Here is a 19,098-nt window from a genome sequence, read left to right as displayed (position 1 = left end):
ACCAAATTGGCGCGTTTGCTAGGGAGGGTAGAGTCACATGAGGTATCCTCCTGGTGGTCGCGATTGGGGTTCTCGCTCTCAATGGGGCTGTGCGTGGATCGCAGAGAGTAGCATGAGTCTCCCCATGCTGTGAGTCATGCACAGCGATCCACGTGATAAGATGCACGGATTGACGGTCTCAGAAGAGGAGGCAACTGAGATTTGTCCTCTGCCACATGTATATTAATTAGATTTCTTGTCTTAAAAAATACTGTATATAATATTAGTAAACATGTGAACATGTGGGTTATGTCTGCTGTACTATTTTTGTTTATTTATTTTGTTTGTATAGCTGTAAAAAAAACTAATGAACAAATAATATGAGCAATCCGGTTTGCCTATGTTTGACATCTCAGACATTGTGTGTGTGCGTGCGTGTATGTGTGTGTGTGTGTGTGTGTGTGGTGTACATGGACATCGTATAATCACGCTCAATCAGCATGTTTTCACTGTGAGTATACGAATATTAAAGTGTAATTGTGGGGCTTTTGTGATAGTTTGGCTGTCAGTTTCAGAAAATATATGTATCATATGCCTGAAGAGGCTTTTTTAGTTGCTGTTTGAGTGAATGAAAAATGCATGGGAAGATCGCATTTAGATATGATGGTTGTTTGTTACATAAAATAAACATATGTGCTTGAAAAGACTGTATGAGTAACTGTTTGAGCGAGTATAAATACTGTAACAGACGCTTGACCAGCACAGCCTGTCACACCCTGATGAATGACAACAGCTACTAATGTAAACAAATGGTAGCACGCATCTGAGGAAGATCACGTTTGATGTATTGTCTGTGCGTATAAGAGCTGTAAGCATTTTATCATGGTACTTTGGTGATGAGCTGGATGTATATAAAATATACTTATTCTGTGGTTCAAAAGACAGTATGAGTAACTGTTTGAGCGAGTATAAATAACAGACGTTTGATCAGCACAGCCTGTGTTAGCCACGAAAGCTGATTTGAATCTGGCAGCTTGTAACGTAACTGGCATTTGCAGAAATACATATGTGCGAAGCTACTCTGCGAGCCCCAGTTATTAGCCGTCACATATGTGTGATGGTACATATGAAAGGGTTAAACAGGATGCACAACCCATTTACAGAGAGATGAAGAAATTCGATGATTTTCTGCTCCCTGTTAGCTGCGCATTAAAAAAGATGTGCTGTCTGCTCTTAGTACGAGATGAACAGAAGCAAACACTCATCAAACATTAAGCTGGTATTTATTTTGGCTGTGGCAGAGGACAATGAAGATTAAGTATCCAAGAAGACATTGCTCATTAATGTGCGCTCATTCCCGGCAACAGCGCAGGGAGCAAGTTTTCTCGGGGGGGAAGCAATATCAGCCTAATGAAACATGAAGTATGAGTAAACTAACTGAAACTCAATGACATTCTCTGTTCCTTGTGTTTCTGCAGTGTTTGCCTTGTGTTGTGTGCTGCAATTGTGCTGCAATGAAACACTCTTTCATGTGTTCAAAACTTACTCAAAATGGGATTTCTGATGTGTGCAGGAATTTTCCATTTTCTGGCAACATAATGTCCAGCTCTATAATCTGCGGCGCTCTTATCGTTTTCAGTGGTGATTCTGCACCATGGAGAGCGATAGACAGAATTTGGATGCATTCCATAGCTCACATCCTTAGAGGGACAGATCACCCCAAAAAATAAAAGTCTATTATAATTTTTTACCCTCATGTCGTTCCAAACCCATAGGACTTTCTTCTGTTAAATGAATGTTCAAGCTGCTCTTTTACATACAGTTATTAAGGACAGATGCATTGAGCACCAAAAAGTCTTCTGAAGTAATAAGATTGCTTTGTATAATGAACAAACTGAAATTTAATACATTAATTGCTGAAAATGTTCCCCTTTGCCATTTCTCTCAGATCTTATTGATGTTTACATACTTGCAGGAATGATGTCAATCACGTTTGATCATGAGACATACGAAAAACAATGACAAAAGTTATTGATGTCAAACCTCCCTGCGAGACGTCTTGACAAACTATATTAGAATGTGCATGAGATTATTGATAAGGTTGTTAATAATTGCATAATTCAATTACATTTTTATACTCTTCCTTTTAAAGGTGCCGTGTGTAATTTCAGCTAAATCCACAGAGGGGCGCCAAAAGAGAGTTGTATTTGAAGTTGTAAATGATGTGATACAGTCCACAGGAATAAATATTTTACTACCTCTACACCCTTTAACACAAACCTCAACCTGAAACCTAATTGACAGTGGAGTAAAAATGCAATTCTAGAGCAAAAATGCAACCTCTGAAATACTTCCTGGTTCCCATGGGACCAGAACCTGCGTCTGGGAGACTGCTCACGCAACATGTAATCAGTAGCACTAGAGGAAAATGAATTTAAGCTTGAATTGATGCAACAATGTCTGATGTGGGATACCGCTTGCCAGTAATTCGACTTAATGTGGTTGATTTCAGGGTACATGAACTTTCTAAAGCAAAATGTTGATTTCCTCCATGATCATGTTAGATAAACAAAAATGTACATCACTAAAACTAGCATGCATTCATCAGTGCCATGCCAGCTGTGAATATTTAAATTTTTAATAATTCAGAGCCAACAGCCAGATTTTTCAGTGGTCTCTGAGCTCTAACTCCATCACAGAACGGATGCTAAGCAACACCACTCAAACAGCGCTCTGGAGGTGGCACAACAGTCACGGCTGGCATCACAAATGTGGCCCGCGCTGGCCGTGGCGTTTCAATTAGCCACTGCGAGGAGCACAGAAACAGAGAGGAGATTAGAAACAACTCAATTCAATTACAGCGAAGCCTCCATTGGTAATGCTTCAAACTTCATCTCGTTAAGATCTGGTTAAGAGCACAACGAAGAGAACTCTTACTTTCTGCCTGCTTCCTTAACACCAGAGCTCTGGTTAATGCGTCTGTGCTCAGTGTCAACAACATTCATCCTACATTGAGCCAACAACACATTACAATCGCATTCTTAGTTTTGTTTTCCAGTCAAATTATCCAAACATTCTTAAAACAAGTTCGGGACAGCAGATGAAAATTAGCCATTGGCTAAATCTGATACATTTGCTTAAGTGAGATGTTTAATTAATGTCTATTGTTCTTGACAAATAAATAAAATGAATGAAATCAGAAATTATTTAGCAGAGATGGGTCACTTCTATCAAAATGAATGGGAGACATGGGAATGGGAATGCTCAACCAAGAAGCCCTGAGCGCCCAACTGTCAACAGATGTAGAAAGGAAGTTCCGCCTCACAGTTAAAAGAGCCAATCACCTTTTAGATACAGACATCACCTGTCAATCAACTGTAGAATGTGCATTAGCAATACAAGCCTGGAAAATTTTGGTTTTTAGCTTAATATGAGGTGAAGAATCACTATTTATGATTCCAGTATTGTCAGATTTTATTGCCGATTTAATATGTTCTTTGATCATAAATTTGACCAAACGTTTTTGAGATTTTGGTCTTTCTCCATTCAAGTAGATAGTAGTTGCACTGACATGATTGGGAATAGCCTCCCGAGAGCATTCCAAAGATGGCCAAGAGTGGAACGACTTGCTAGAAAGACTTTGATGAAATGTACTTAAGGACAGTCTGGTTCTGGAAGTAATAGAGTAGCCATATCAACCTGCAACTCTTGACTGGTTGCCCACTAAAGCTGAGCCTGGCCAGTATCTGGATGGGAGCCCTCCTGGGGAAAACCAAGGTTGCTGCTGGAAGTGGTATTAGGGAGGCCAGCAGGGGGTGCTCACCCTACGGTCTGTGTGGGTCCTAATGCCCCAGTATAGTGATGGGGACACTCTACTGTAAAAAAAAAAAAAAAAAAAAGCACCGTCTTTTGGATGGGACGTTAAACCGAGGTCCTGACTCTCTGTGGTCATTAAAAATCCCTAGGGCACTTCTTGTAAAGAGTAGGGGTTTAACCCTGGTGTCCTAGCCAAATTGCCCCTATCTATCATGGCCTCCTAATAATCTCCATCCCTGAATTGGCTACATCACTCTACCATCTCCTCTCCACCAAAGCTATGGCTGCCGTCGCATCATCCAGGTGGATGCTGCACACAGGTGGTGGTTGAGGAGATTCCCCCTATACTATGTAAAGTGCTTTGAGTGCTATATAAATGTAAATTGTTGTTGTAATAATCCCATATTTTTTTCCATTGGGGAACTGATTAATAATGATAACGTCAAAACCTTTAAAAACTGTGAGTTCCAAGGTTGTTAATCGATGGTAGCTATATAGCTATACTGTATGCTATTGATGTTGTAGCCATCAGTGTTATTTATTATTATTATCATTGTTGTTGTTGTTATTTGTATCATTATTGCTTTATAGTTTTTAAAAGCAGAATTACTAGTGAATGACTACACTACCTTAAAATACATGTTTCTATACTTATAATTAACAACTCAATCAATAGTTTTTCCATCATTTTTAATGTCTTTTTCAAATATGTTTTGCTTCAAATCAAAGTTTTGTAATACTGTGATTCATATCGGAGCTGTTTGGTTTTGTTCATGGCTTCAAACTCTTTTATGAAATGCTTAATGAAATCTCTTTGTAAAAAATGAATGGCCTTATTTTGTCATTTTTTGTAACAAATGCAAAAGTGATGGTATTCACTGAAAAGATCAGATTTTAAGTTTTCAAACGATACCTCATATGCCTGACCTATGGATATGGGGAACTTTTTCGCAATATAGCGCCCCCCTGTGGACCCGCTGGCAGTTCCAAAGAGGTTAAGGCATCATTTTTTGCAATGTACAGAGAGTCTCACGACAAGCAGTGTGCCAGGGAATGCCTTGCATTTACCGAGAGCTTAGTGGATAAACAGAGAATCTAAACAGCAAATAAACATGAATACAGAGCCAGTGATCTCTGTTTGAACATTCACCCCCAGAGGAAAGTGTTATTGCACAAAGGTTGCTTTTCAATTGCTCAGAAGTTAAGATTTCTTAGTTGTGGTTCATTAAAATATCAGCTAGAGAAATAAAAATAAACTCAAATGAGAAAATTGTTGACAAAGTAATAATAGAGCTATAAAATTGATGTGGAAAGCATTCAATGGGATCCAAAGCCTGAGAGCAGGAGTGAAAATGCAACCGTTTTACATAATTTACTGTTTTTAATGCAAACATTTTCAATGTTTAAAAGACTCTGGCTACCACCCCTGGGGTTCGAGGGTTTGAATCCCAAGGCATGCTGGGTGACTCCAGACAGGTCTCCTAAGCAACCAAACTGGCCGGTTGCTAGGGAGGGTAGAGTCACATGGGGTAACCTCCTTGTGGTCGCTATAATGTGGTTCGTTCTCGGTGGGGCACATGGTGAGATGCCGTAGATGCGTAGATGCCGCAGTGGATGGCGTGAAGCCTCCACATGCGCTATGTCTCCGTGGCAACACGATCAAGAAGCCACGTGATGAGATATATAGGTTGACGGTCTCAGACATGGAGGCAGCTGGGATTCGTCCTCTGCCACCGGGATCAATACGCGGCCACGAGGACTTGAAAAAAAAAAGCACATTGGGAATTGGGCATTCACAAATCACCCAACAGGCAGCTGTGCGACCGTCCGATCATCAATTGTGCAACGCTTGTGATCTTTAATTAGACACAGTCAACACTGCCCACATTGCACCGGTCAGAAATTTATAGATCATGAAATCTTGTTGTAAGAATTTATCTTACAGCCTGTATTACAGTATTACAGCTGAAGCTTATTTACCTAAAGAAGTGAGCGCAATTTATGGGGGTCCCGAGAGGGGTCACTGCAATATCGATAAAACAATGGCCGTGCCAAAGATATCAGTGCTGCTGGTTTAAACTGAACCAGATGCCTAGTATTTCTGGTCTGCTAATGCCCTACATGGCATATGGCAAGGGAACAGTGCCCGTCTGCTGTAATTTAACATTGGTACGGACAGGGCCCTTGTTTTTTTGGCAATGATTTTGTGCAGGATGCAAATGCAGGCAGAGGCAAGTCACAGAATCATTCCAACTGAGTCTCAAAGTCAATTAACTTTGGCTCTCTAATTAACTGTCAAAAAACAGCTAAGCTAGGGAGATGCCATTATATTTACTGATAACTCGCTCGGCCGCTCTGCTGGGTCTCTGTTTGCAGGTGCAGACAGCTTTGTCAGGGCTGTCAAAGTTTTGCGCCTCCTTCACAAACACTCCGTCTTGGGGTTTGGTGACTGTACAAAACTTTTGTGCTGACTTTAAAGAAGTAAAAAGTAGACCTTGTCTAAAACTTTGAAGAATGTTTAGTCTGATTTTTCATATCATCATTTCTTTAAAAATGTGGATTCAGAGAGAAGAATTTTAGATGCACTCCATTGTACTCACATTCAGATTCTGTCTTGTTGCCAATGGGAAAGATTGTGCTGGTATTAATCAGGTTTTTCACAATAAATGTACAGTTGGGTGAGCATTATTTGGGTTGCTGTATGAAGGGCTTTTAAAATAAAAGCTGACCCTCTTCTAAGAATTAGAAAAATTAAATGCAGTCCTATTTAACAAATAACGTGCATGGGGTCAGTGAGTATTGATGCTGACTACCACCCCTGGAGTCACGAGTTTGAATCCAGGGCATGCTGAGTGACTCCAGCCAGCTCTCCTAAGCAACCAAATTGGCCCGGTTGCTAGGGAGGGTAGAGCGATATGGGGTAACCTCCTCGTGGTCACTACAACATGGTTCTCGCTCTCGGTGCATGCATAAAATGCATGCAAAATTGCTTGCATTCATATTCAATAGCCCCAAAAGCATTTGTACACTTCATTCACACAAAATTTTTTAATGTGTCATCATTTACTCACGCTCTTGTCTTTTCAAACCTCTATAATATTTGTTCTTCCGTGGAACACAAAAGATGTTAGGCAGAATGTTAGCATTAGTCACCATTCACTTTCATTTTTGTGCAGAGATGAGTTTTAAACCATTTTTCGGTGATCCTCAAGACCTCAATTATTGTGCTCAGGTGTGTTTGATTAGAGACTCTGCTGGAAGCAAATTCCCCATTTACAACCTACCAACATCTTTGAAACTCAAAAAGCAAATAAAGGCAGCTAAAAGTAATCTATACGACTTCAGTGTTTAAATCCATGTCTTCAGAAGTGATAGGATAACGTCTAGGTTACGTATGTAACCTCCGTTCCCCGATGGAGGGAACGAGACATTGTGTCAGAGAAGCGACACTAGGGGTCTGTCTTGAGCGCCGATATTCACCTCTGAAATATGAAAAAAGGCCAATGAGAGTTGGCAACCAGTATTTGCATGTCCCGCCCCCTGACATACGGGTATTTAAGCGGAGCAAATACGGGAGTTCATTCAGGATTTTTCTGAGGAGCCGGAAATGGCCAACAGTGGCTCGGCTCAGCGACGTGGCAGGGGAGACACAACGTCTCGTTCCCTCCATCGGGGAACGGAGGTTACATACGTAACCTAGACGTTCCCCTTCTGTCGCTCTCTCCACGTTGTGTCAGAGAAGCGACACTAGGGGTCCACTTATAAAAGCGCCACGCGCTGAGCCGTGTACGTGAACTGCTGATACAGGAGCAAGCAGGTATTCTTACGTGCAGGACGACCAACTGTTCCAGGCCGCACGTACCCTTCCCCAGTGCCCCGTTTAAGCCATCAGGATTCCTTATCGTTACCCTGGAGGGGGGAACAAGGTGCTGGCCGCCAACCTGGGAACGGGCCAAGCCTGGCCGGGCCTCTTTTCTCTCTATGTTTCTCGCATAGAGCAACTTAGGCCAGGGCCCTTACACGCATTGAGGGAAGGGGGTCTTAGCCCTTATTCAGGGCGGAGAAGACCCTGCGGAGGCCACGCCTACCCGAGAGGGGAGGCAAGTTTAAGTGGCAAAACCATCAGAGGCCTGACTTAGGGCCTATGTGGAAAAGTCGGTGTGGTGGTGGATCCAGCCTATACAGGGGGGAACATACAGCATGGCAACTGAGGCAGCCGTGGCTGCCTAAGGGAAGCACGGGAGTCCACTTTCCAGAGGGGACAGAACCGTGGCGTTACACACAGGGGGAGTCTGAAGGAGGCCTTACCTGTGGAGCACCTATACCAGTGCAGGGTAGCTTGCGGTACCCGCAGTGGCTTGGGTCGGCGAGTTCCTCCGCTGAACTGCGACCCACGAGGGCTAGGGAGGAATCAACCAGTGTCCCAAACCTGAGATCTCCTGGGAATGAAGGCGCACTGTTTCCCCTGGTTAGGGGAAGGCGCTAGATGCAAGCGATTCACCTGGTCAGATCGTGGCGTGCCACCGAAGTTCTACGGGCTCGGTACCTGAGAGAACACGGACGATACTGACTCAACTCGAGATTGTAGAATCTCGCAAAGTGTTAGGTGTTGCCCAGCCCGCTGCTCTACAAATGTCTGCTAGGGCAGTGCCCCTAGCCAGTGCCCATGAGGACGCAACACTCCTGGTGGAGTGGGCTCGGACCCGCAAAGGGGGGCACGGCCTGGGTGTGATAAGCCAGGGAAATGGCGCCGACAACCCAGTGGGCGTAGTCTCTGCTTGGAGACAGCATTCCCTTTCTGCTGTCCCCCAAAGCAGACGAAGAGCTGCTCAGAGCGTCTAGTGCTCTGTGTGCGGTCCAGGTAGATATGTAAGGCACGTACTGGACACAGCAGTGAAAGGGCTGGATCTGCCTCCTCCCGGGGCAGTGCTTGCAGGTTCACTACCTGATCCCTGAAGGGTGTGGTAGGAACCTTGGGCACATAGCCCGGTCGCGGTCTTAGGATCACGAAAGTGTCTGCCGGCCCGAACTCCTGGCAAGCGCCGCTAACAGAGAACGCATGCAGGTCCCCGACCCTCTTGATGGAAGCGAGCGCGATCAGCTGGGCGATCTTGAGAGGGAGGGCCCTGAGTCCAGCTGAGTCAAGCGGCTGGAAGGGGGGTCTCTGGAGTCCCGTAAGGACGACCGAGAGATCCCAGGAGGGGAACAGGTTAGGCCGGGAGGGAGCTATCCTCCAGGCACCTTTTAGGAACCTGACGATTAAGTCGTGCTTACCAAGAGACTTTCCGTCTACCGTGTTGTGGTGGGTCATGATAGTGGCGACATACACCTTGAGGGTGGAGGGGACAGCCTCTCTCCAGCCTCTCCTGAAGAAACACGCAGCACTGACCTAACTGCGCGACTTCTGCGGGTCTTCGGCTCGGAAGAACACCAGTCCATGAACAGACGCCACTTTAGGGCGTAAAGATGCCTGGTAGAGGGGGCTCTGGCTTGATTGATTACATCTACGACGGCAGATGGTAGACCGGCTAGATCTTCTGCATCCCATCCAGGGGCCAGACGTGGAGGTTCCAGAGGTCTGGGTGCGGGTGCCAGAGCGTGCCCCGTCCCTGAGAAAGAAGGTCCCTCCTCAGGGGAATTCGCCAGGGAGGGGCTGTCGTGAGGAGTGTGAGGTCCGAAAACCAAGTACGGGTAGGCCAGTAGGGGGCTACCAGAATGACTTGCTCCTCGTCCTCCCTGACCTTGCATAGCACCTGTGCAAGAAGGCTCACTGGGGGAAATGCGTACTTGCGCAGCCCCGTGGGCCAGCTGTGTGCCAACGCATCTGCCCCGTGGGGAGCCTCTGTCCGGGCATACCAGAGCGGGCAGTGGGAGGTTTCTTGGGAGGTAAACAGGTCTACCTGGGCCTTGCCGAACCGGTCCCAAATCAGCTGGACCGACTTGGGGTGGAGTCTCCACTCTCCGCCGGGCAAGCTTTGTCTTGACAGCACGTCCGCCATCACATTGAGGTTGCCGGGGATGTGAGTGGCGCACAGTGACTCCAGTCGCTGCTGACTCTATAGGAGGAGACGACGGGCGAGCTGTGACATGTGGAGGGAGCGTACTCCGCCTTGGCGGTTTATGTAGGCTACGACCGTGGTGCTGTCTGTCCTGACTAAGACGTGTTTGTGCCGAATTAACGGAAGAAACTTCTGCAGGGCCAGTAAAACAGCCAGCAGCTCTAGGCAGTTGATGTGCCAGCGCAGCGGCCTCGGTTCCACCGGCCTGCGGCTGCGCGCTCGCTGCACACGGCGCTCCAACCCAATTTGGAGGCGTCGGTCGTGACCAGAACGCGTCGGACACCTGCTGCAAGGGTACTCCAGCCTTTAGAAAGCACAGGTCTGTCCAGGGTTTGAAGGTCTGGCGGCAGGCAGAGGTAACTTTACGCTAGCGTGCCGCGGCGCCATGCTCGCCTCGGACTCGAGTCCGGAGCCAGTGCTGAAGTGGTCTCATATGCATCAACCCCAGCGCGCCGCCGCGGAGGATGCCATATGCCCCAGGAGCTGTTGGAAACGCTTTAGCGGGACCACGGCGCCTGGCTTGAAGGAAGCGAGGCATTTCAGCACTGACTGAGCACGCTCGTTGGAGAGACGTGCTGTCATTGAGACTGAGTCTAACTCCAGACCGAGAAAAGAGATGCTCTGGACCGGGGAGAGCTTGCTCTTTTCCCAGTTGACCTGAAGCCCCAAACGGCTGAGGTGCCTGAGCACCTGGTCTCTGTGTGCGCATAGTAACTCTCGAGAGTGAGCCAGTAGGAGCCAGTCATCGAGGTAATTGAGTATGCGTATGCCGGCTACTCGGAGCGGGGCAAGAGCTGCCTCTGCGACTTTCGTGAAGACGCAAGGGGACAGAGACAGGCCGAAGGGGAGGACTTTGTACTGATACGCCTGGCCGTCGAACGTGAACCGTAGGAAGGGTCGATGTCGAGGGCAAATTGAGACGTGGAAGTACGTGTCCTTCAGGTCTACCGCTGCGAACCAATCTAGATGCCGGACGCCAGATAGAGTTTGTTTCTGGGTGAGCATTTTGAACGGGAGTTTGGACAAGGTCCGATTGAAAACTCGCAGGTCCAAGATTAGTCGTAAGTCGCGCCTTTCTTGGGTACAACAAAGTAAGGGCTGTAGAAACCCTTCTTCTTTTCGGTGGGAGGGACAGGCTCTATCGCGTCCTTTAATAGAAGGGAGGCGATTTCTTCGCGCAGGGAATGGGCATGTTGGCCGTGTACTGCGGAAAAATGTACGCCCATGAAGGGGGCGGAGACCTGGCAAACTGAATTGCGTAATCGAAGTCGAATGGTCCGTGCAGCCAGCGTGACGGGTTGGGCAGTGAAAGCCACGCTCTAAACTCCGTGCTAGGGGCACCAAAGGGACGGGTTTTTGGACGTACCCGGCGGGCTTCGCAGCGGTGCGGAACAGGTAACGTGGCGTCGGGAGGCAACGTGGCGTCCCGAGGCTCTGGTGCTGAGAATAAACTCAAAGCACTTACCTTGCTCGCGCGACCCGCAGGGGGCGGGTTCGTGACTGAGGAGGAGGTCTGATGCTGGCGTCCTCTGGACTCGTCTGAACCGGCCGGCCGGGAAACAGTCGTGGGGCTGAAGGCGGGGACACCGCGTCCATGGAGCCGGGACTGTTGAGGCCTGAAAGCAGAGTGCCGTGAGAACGGCATTTGCGGGCCATATGCCCCAGAGACAAAGGAAATAGCTCTTTTATTGAGAATTTGGGTACTGCAGCCCCCGTTAAGTTCAACAGTGTTCTCGAACTGAGATTTGTTGATCTCCTTAAGGGAATAACATCAGAATGTCTTCCACTTGTAAACTCAGAGTGGTCTGATGGAAGTCTTTTGAAAAACTCTTCTGAAGTTCTCTGAAATCTCTTTAGATCTGCTACATTAGATTTGAACAAATTCTGTCACAAAGAGTAGGTAAACGAAAGTGTGTTTATTTTGTACAGCAGGGCGAGTCAAACTCGCTCCTGAATATAATTATTGATTTCAGATCCCCCTTTTCATGTTGTCATTCTAGAGATTGCTTTCTTTGAAGGAATATTCAGGGTTCAATAAAAGTTCATCTTAATCAAAAGCATTTGCGCCATTATGTTGTTTTTCACAAAAATGTAATTCAAATTTTCTCTCCTTTTCTTTATAAATAAAATATCTGGTGTGAGGCACTTACAACGGAAGAGAGTGAACATTTACTGGTTAAAAAATATGATTTTAGTGTGATAAAATCATTTACATTCTTTTCTGTGTAAAGTTATATCCAATCGTACAACTTTGTTGCCATGACGACGTAACAGCGTAAACCTTTAAACCCTAAAATGACTGTAAACATGATGATTTAAACAACTTTACAGCTAAAATATTACACAAGTTTTATCAGAAGAATACATTTGTGCTTTTATACAATTATAAGCTCCAAATTTCTGCCTTTAAACCCTCCAAAAAAATTTCCCATTCACTTCCATTGTAAGTCCTCACTATATTCCAGATTTTTGCTTTTTTAAAAGAAAAGGAGGGATGAGTCGAAATTATTTATTGCGGTAATCAATATTATGCCAAATGCTGTCAATTGAACTTCTATGTTCTCTAAACATAAATCTCATGCTTACAACTGAAAAACATTTCAGATGGCGTATAATAACCAGGCATGCATATTCGGTCATCACCCTGTGAATCCTGAGAATATAAAAGCTGATAATAGCTGTCTTCCTTCACATTGAAATCAGAATGAATCAATAAAAACAGATTTACATTCTCATGGTGAATGAATGATCCATCGCTTCTAGAGTGAGTAAGAAAATCAGAACAATACAAAGCAGTTTCTATTAAAGCCCCTCCACATGCATACATAATTTTGACATGTAAATGAATTAAACGAAAATTATTAATCACTGCTGTACCATAGGTGTTAAATAAAATTTCAAGTCTTGTAACTTTTTTCCAATCTGTGCATTTGGGAGTGCATTTAAATGCAGACCATTGCATTCTCAAACATAATTCTTAACTATTAAAGGGATAGTTCACCCAAAAATACAATTCTTTCATCATTTACTTGCTCTCATGTTGTTCCAAACCTGAATGATTTTCTTTCTTCCATGGAACGCAAAAAGGACATTTGGCAGATTCTTAGCCTCAGTCACCATTCTCGTTCATTGCATGGAAAGAAGATGCAATGAAAGTCAAGTTGGTGGTGAGTTCCAAAATTGAGGGCCCTTTGCAGAAAAGTCAAAAAAATGTACTTTGTTATACATTGAACTAAAACAACCCAACCCCCAGAGAGAAGACTGTTGCCTCCTTATTTCGAAAGTCTAGCTCTCACCGCCGCCTCTTTTAAATTATGAACTGGACTCTTTCTGCAAATGGGGATGTCAGTCCTGCTGAGCATCACGTGGATGTATTCAGAGCCATCCTGTGATGTCTGACACATCATCTCTTTGGGCGGTATGCTCTTGTGAATGAGTGGTGAGGTGCATAGGTGTTTTTCTGAAAGTCATTTAATGGGATGGGGAGAGGTACGCTGGCAGCTGCATGCTGGGAAAGCAGGCACAGGGCTTTCACGGCACCTGGACCGGGCAGAGCAACTGAGCTGTGCAAAGCCTCAATTGAGAAATCACACAGTGAAGTTCAAGCAGTCTGCAGTATAGAGGAGTTTCCAAAAAGTGTTGACTTTGTTGTAGCCGTGCCTGCGTTCAGTGCCTGCAATAAGGCTTTAGAAGGGCAGCGGCACGTGATCTTGCCCCTGAATGATGTATTTGCATAATCCACGTAATTACGCAGGCTATCCAATAATATCACTTTATTAAATCAGCATTTGTTTAAATGCATGTTTATGGGAAAAGCACGCTTAACTATCTATCTATCTATCTATCTGTCTGTCTGTCTGTCTATCTATCTATCCACCAACCGACTCATCCATCCATCCATCCATCTATTGACATCTATCTATCTATCTATCTATCTATCTATCTATCTATCTATCTATCTATCTATCTATCTATCTGTCTGTCTGTCTATCCACCAACCGACTCATCCATCCATCCATCCATCTATCTATCTATCTATCTATCTATCTATCTATCTATCTATCTATCTATCTATCTGTCTGTCTGTCTGTCTATCCACCAACCGACTCATCCATCCATCCATCCATCTATCTATCTATCTATCTATCTATCTATCTATCTATCTATCTATCTATCTATCTATCTATCTATCTATCTATCCACCAACCGACTCATCCATCCATCCATCCATCTATCTATCTATCTATCTATCTATCTATCTATCTATCTATCTATCTATCCACCAACCGACTCTATCCATCCATCTATCTATCTATCTATCTATCTATCTATCTATCTATCTATCTATCTATCCACCAACCGACTCATCCATCCATCCATCCATCTATCTATCTATCTATCTATCTATCTATCTATCTATCTATCTATCTATCTATCTATCTATCTTCCCACCAACCCATCTATCTATCTATCTATCTATCTATCTATCTATCTATCTATCTATCTATCTATCTATCTATCTATCTATCTGTCTGTCTGTCTGTCTGTCTGTCTGTCTGTCTGTCTGTCTATCTATCTATCTATCCATCCATCCATCTATTGACATCTATCTATCTATCTATCTATCTATCTATCTATCTATCTGTCTGTCTGTCTGTCTGTCTATCCACCAACCGACTCATCCATCCATCTATCTATCTATCTATCTATCTATCTATCTATCTATCTATCTATCTATCTATCTATCTATCTATCTATCTATCTATCTCTATCTATCTATCTTCCCACCAACCCATCTATCTATCTATCTATCTATCTATCTATCTATCTATCTATCTATCTATCTATCTATCTATCTATCTATCTATCTATCTTCCCACCAACCCATCTATCTATCTATCTATCTATCTATCTATCTATCTATCTATCTATCTATCTATCTATCTATCTATCTATCTATCTATCTATCTATCTATCTATCTATCTATCTATCTATCTATCCACCAACCCTCCCATCTATCTGTCTATCTATCTATCTATCTATCTATCTATCTATCTATCTATCTATCTATCTATCTATCTGTTTGTGGGAAATTGAATACGCACACTGAATATTTTTTACATGACAGCATGTCAACACCTATAAAGCCGTGGACTATGAGCTAACACAAAAAGTATTGTTTTTCTCCAGGATTCTCCATTCTTCAAGCCATAATGGAGGCAGCAGTGTCAAACAACTGGCAGGTAACGGCGCGGTCGGTGGGCAGCATAACAGACCCCCAGGAGTTCCGGCGTATCATTGAGGAAATGGACAGGAGACAGGAGAAGCGCTACCTCATCGACTGTGAAGTGGACAGAATCAATGTCATCTTAGAGCAGGTAAAGTCTGTGCTTTCACCTTCCGGTTTCCTGCTCGACTGTTTTCTTTTGAAATGTCTGATACTGATGGGTGAATTCACTAAACTGTTGTGCCACTTTCGTGTGAGGTATTTCACAGCAAAAACAAAAGAAGAGTTTGTGTACATTTTCTATTGATTATAGCAACATGCAGTAATTCATCAAATAATGGAGAAGAGTGTTATTACCGGCCATATATACAGACATGGTGTAGTCAAGCACATTTTTAGTATTTTAAAAGTTGATTCAGGTGTCTGTTGTGGAGCAATACTTCTAACGACTTTTACCTTTTTACAGTCTGAAGTTAATCTAGGATCATTTTACACAAACTAACGATGAACAATAATTTTACAGTATTTATTCATCTTTGTTAATGTTCATTTCAACCTATACTAGCACATTTTTCATTAAATCAAAAGTTATATATGTTAACATAAGTTAGGGCACTAGGAATGACAATGAACAATTGTATTTTTATTAACTAACATTAACAAAGATTAACAAATGCTGGGCAAAAAATAACATTTGGTCATTGTTTACGATACCTAATGCATTTACTAATGTTAAAAAATTTAACCTTATCATAAAGTGCTACCAGGATGTTTAAAGTTTAGTTTTTCTTCAAATTTCATGTTGCAATACTTAGGTGGAAAATTCCTTTCCCCAAAATGAAAATATTTGGAACAAAATGAGGATGTCATCACATTTTTGTGACAGGTGCAGTTTCACCAAGAGATGGAGATTATTCACCTGCAATTGACAGGGGTGCCAAAAGTTACATTTGGACCCTGTTTATATATATGTTACAACCACGTATACATGTGGTTAGAACCAAAAGATGATTTAAATTAGTACAATAGAAACCAGAAACATCACAAACTGACTTTGATATAAGAAGTTATTTTAAATATATTGTGGGTATTTATATATAGTATATTGTGGTCGCACTCCATCTACTTCTTCTAACTAATAGTGTACCACAATATTTTGTGAGCATACGTTGAACCTGAGTAACAAAAGTCCAGTAATTTCTTTTAAGAACGTTTATTAAAGGGGGCCTGGGTAGCTCAGTGGTAAAGACGCTGACTACCACTCCTGGAGTCGCGAGTTTGAATCCAGGGTGTGCTGAGTGACTCCAGCCAGGTCTCCTAAGCAACCAAATTGGCCCAATTGCTAGGGAGGGTTGAGTCACATGGGGTAACCTCTTCGTGGTCGCGATTAGCTGTTCTCGCTCTCATTGGGGCGTGTGGTGAGTTGTGCGTGGATCATGGAGAGTAGCATGAGTCTCCACATGCTGTGAGTCTCCGAGGTGTCATGCACAGCGAGTCACGTGAAAAGATGCACGGATTGACTGTTTCAGAAGCAGAGACAACTGAGACATGTCCTCCACCACCCAGATTGAGGTGAGTAACCGCACCACCACGAGTGGGAATTGGGCATTCCAAATTGGGGAGAAAAGGGGGTAAAAAATAAATAAAATAAAAAAATAATAATGTTTGTTAAATATTAAATAAAATAATTACTAGAAAATTTTAAACTTCCAAAAAACTCCAACATGTGCTGCAATATACGGTGTACTGTATTTTGAATCAAGTTAAATTTACTTTAGAAACAAAATAACATACGATATTGAGTCTTGTTTTCAGAGACATCTAACATAGTTTTATGAGGCTTTTGCCTAAAGCAAGAAAAAACTATCTGGGGTAAGAAAAAGAAAAACTTAATTCAAAGGGAAAACATGTTTATTTTTCTTGCCCTATTGGCACATTTAATGTATCTGAAAGTATGAATGTATAAAGTAAGTTCAAAGTAAACAAAAATTAATTAACTAGAATATGTTACGTGGTCAAAAAAAACGAAGAATGTGCTCATCACTGACAGTATTCAATAATTGAGAAAATGTATAAAGTATCATAAAGCCTGGATTTATCTAGCAGAAGTTAGCATTAATAAATAATGCTAATACTGATAGTAATAAAACTAAATATTTAATCAAAAGCTAATTACTTAATGATTAAATTAAATTATGCATTTTAATTACACATCATTCATATATATATATATATATTAGGGCTGTCGATTTAACGCATTAATTCAGTGCGATTAATTTGACAAAAAAAACGCATAAGGAGTGGTGGTGGCGTAGTGGGCTAAGCGCATAACTTGTAATCAGAAGGTCACTGGTTCGATCCCCACAGCCACCACCATTGTGTCCTTGAACAAGGCACTTAACTCCAGGTTGCTCCAGGGAGATTGTCCCTGTAATAAGTGCTCTGTAATTCGCTTTGGATAAAAAGCGTCTGCCAAATGCATAAATGTAAATAAGGGGAAGATTCCTGAGAAATGCAAGCTTGTAGTACCACCTGTTTACTCCAGAGGGCAGTAAGTGAAACTTCAGCTGTAAGAGCAACGTGCAGTTTATACAGTGAACAACCATCCAGCAGCATCAAAACAAAGATGTGTTACGTTCTTGCGTTCAAAACACTTGAAGGAGCGCAAATCCGAACTAAGGGATCTCAAGATGTGTTTAAAGATTGAGTATTAAACTATATTTAACTTGACACAGTGACCTAAACATTTCATGTTTATGATGCAACGCACCCGAGACGCTACACAAGCATTTCTGAGGCAGGTGTACATTGACGGGTCCTTAAACAAGCCCTCATAATAAATCTCCAACTGATTGACAAATTCACTTGTGTAATGGATTGCTGTGAACTGTATGTCAATGACTGACTTATGATCAATAATATGGTAATGAACAATACATTGTATTCTAAAGCTGTTTTTTGTATTGTTATATGAGGGGCTTTCTCAGCAAATATTTGTAGGCCTATATGCGATTAATCGTGATTAATTAATCAGGAGACCATGTAATTAATTCCATAAAAAATGTCTTGTGATTAATTCCCTAATATATATATATATATACCCGGTGCAAATATCATCTAACACTTTTTACACTTAATGTAAAGAAGATGCCTTTTGTTGCTATTTCGTGACGCAACATATTGAGTGCTTATAATGGATGTTATTTTGTTTTGACACATCGCTACTGGTGTTAACACGGTTAGACGTCTCTTCCATACTTATAAACCCCTTAAACTGTTGGATGTGAGCAGATTCATTCATTCAGCAAGATTCTTAATTGCTAATTTTTTTATATTTCTGAAGTCCATCACTCTAACTGTGTCTTTTCCACACGGATGACTTCACAGAACAGTGGATGGTTTCACAGAGCGTACAATTAAAATGACTGTAATGTGCGAGCAGATCTTTCACCACAACTCTCCGCTTCTCTCTGGTCTCTAATAGGTCAGCATGGCCCTTTGTGAACGAAATTGAAATGTCCTTGTTAGTGCTCATTTAAATGTATTAGCTCCCGTAGCACAATACAGGTGAAACTCGAAAAATTTGAATATCGTGCAAAAGTTCATTAATTTCAGTAATTCAACTTAAAAGGTGAAACTAATATATTATGTAGACTCATTACAAGCAAAGTAAGATATTTCAAGCCTTTATTTGACATAATTTTGATGATTATGGCTTACAGCTTATGAAAACCCCAAATTCAGAATCTCAGAAAATTAGAATATTGTGAAAAGGTTCAGTATTGTAGGCTCAAAGTGTCACACTCTAATCAGCTAAACACCTGCAAAGGGTTCCTGAGCCTTTAAATGGTCTCTCAGTCTGGTTCAGTTGAATTCACAATCATGGGGAAGACTGCTGACCTGACAGTTGTGCAGAAAACCATCATTGACACCCTCCACAAGGAGGGAAAGCCTCAAAAGGTAATTGCAAAAGAAGTTGGATGTTCTCAAAGTGCTGTATCAAAGCACATTAATAG

At 42.7% G+C, this 19,098-nt stretch overlaps 1 protein-coding gene across 4 annotated transcripts in view; it reads left to right on the top strand.

Moving 5' to 3' along the window:
• The window catches only part of LOC127662997 (glutamate receptor 3-like), a 164,333-nt gene that overhangs the window by 65,434 nt on the left and 79,801 nt on the right, over window positions 1–19,098 (top strand). For all 4 annotated transcript variants that reach the window (XR_007972948.1, XM_052154372.1, XM_052154371.1 and 1 more), the window contains exon 4: window positions 15,046–15,233. Coding sequence is in view for 3 of the 4 variants with exons in the window: in XM_052154372.1 (XP_052010332.1) it covers window positions 15,046–15,233 (188 nt within the window). In the remaining variant the exon portion in view is untranslated. The remainder of the gene's footprint in view (window positions 1–15,045; window positions 15,234–19,098) is intronic.

Source organism: Xyrauchen texanus, chromosome 23, assembly GCF_025860055.1.
Source record: "Xyrauchen texanus isolate HMW12.3.18 chromosome 23, RBS_HiC_50CHRs, whole genome shotgun sequence".
NCBI classification, from domain to species: Eukaryota; Metazoa; Chordata; class Actinopteri; order Cypriniformes; family Catostomidae; genus Xyrauchen; species Xyrauchen texanus.
This window is presented reverse-complemented; position numbering and strand designations above follow the sequence as displayed.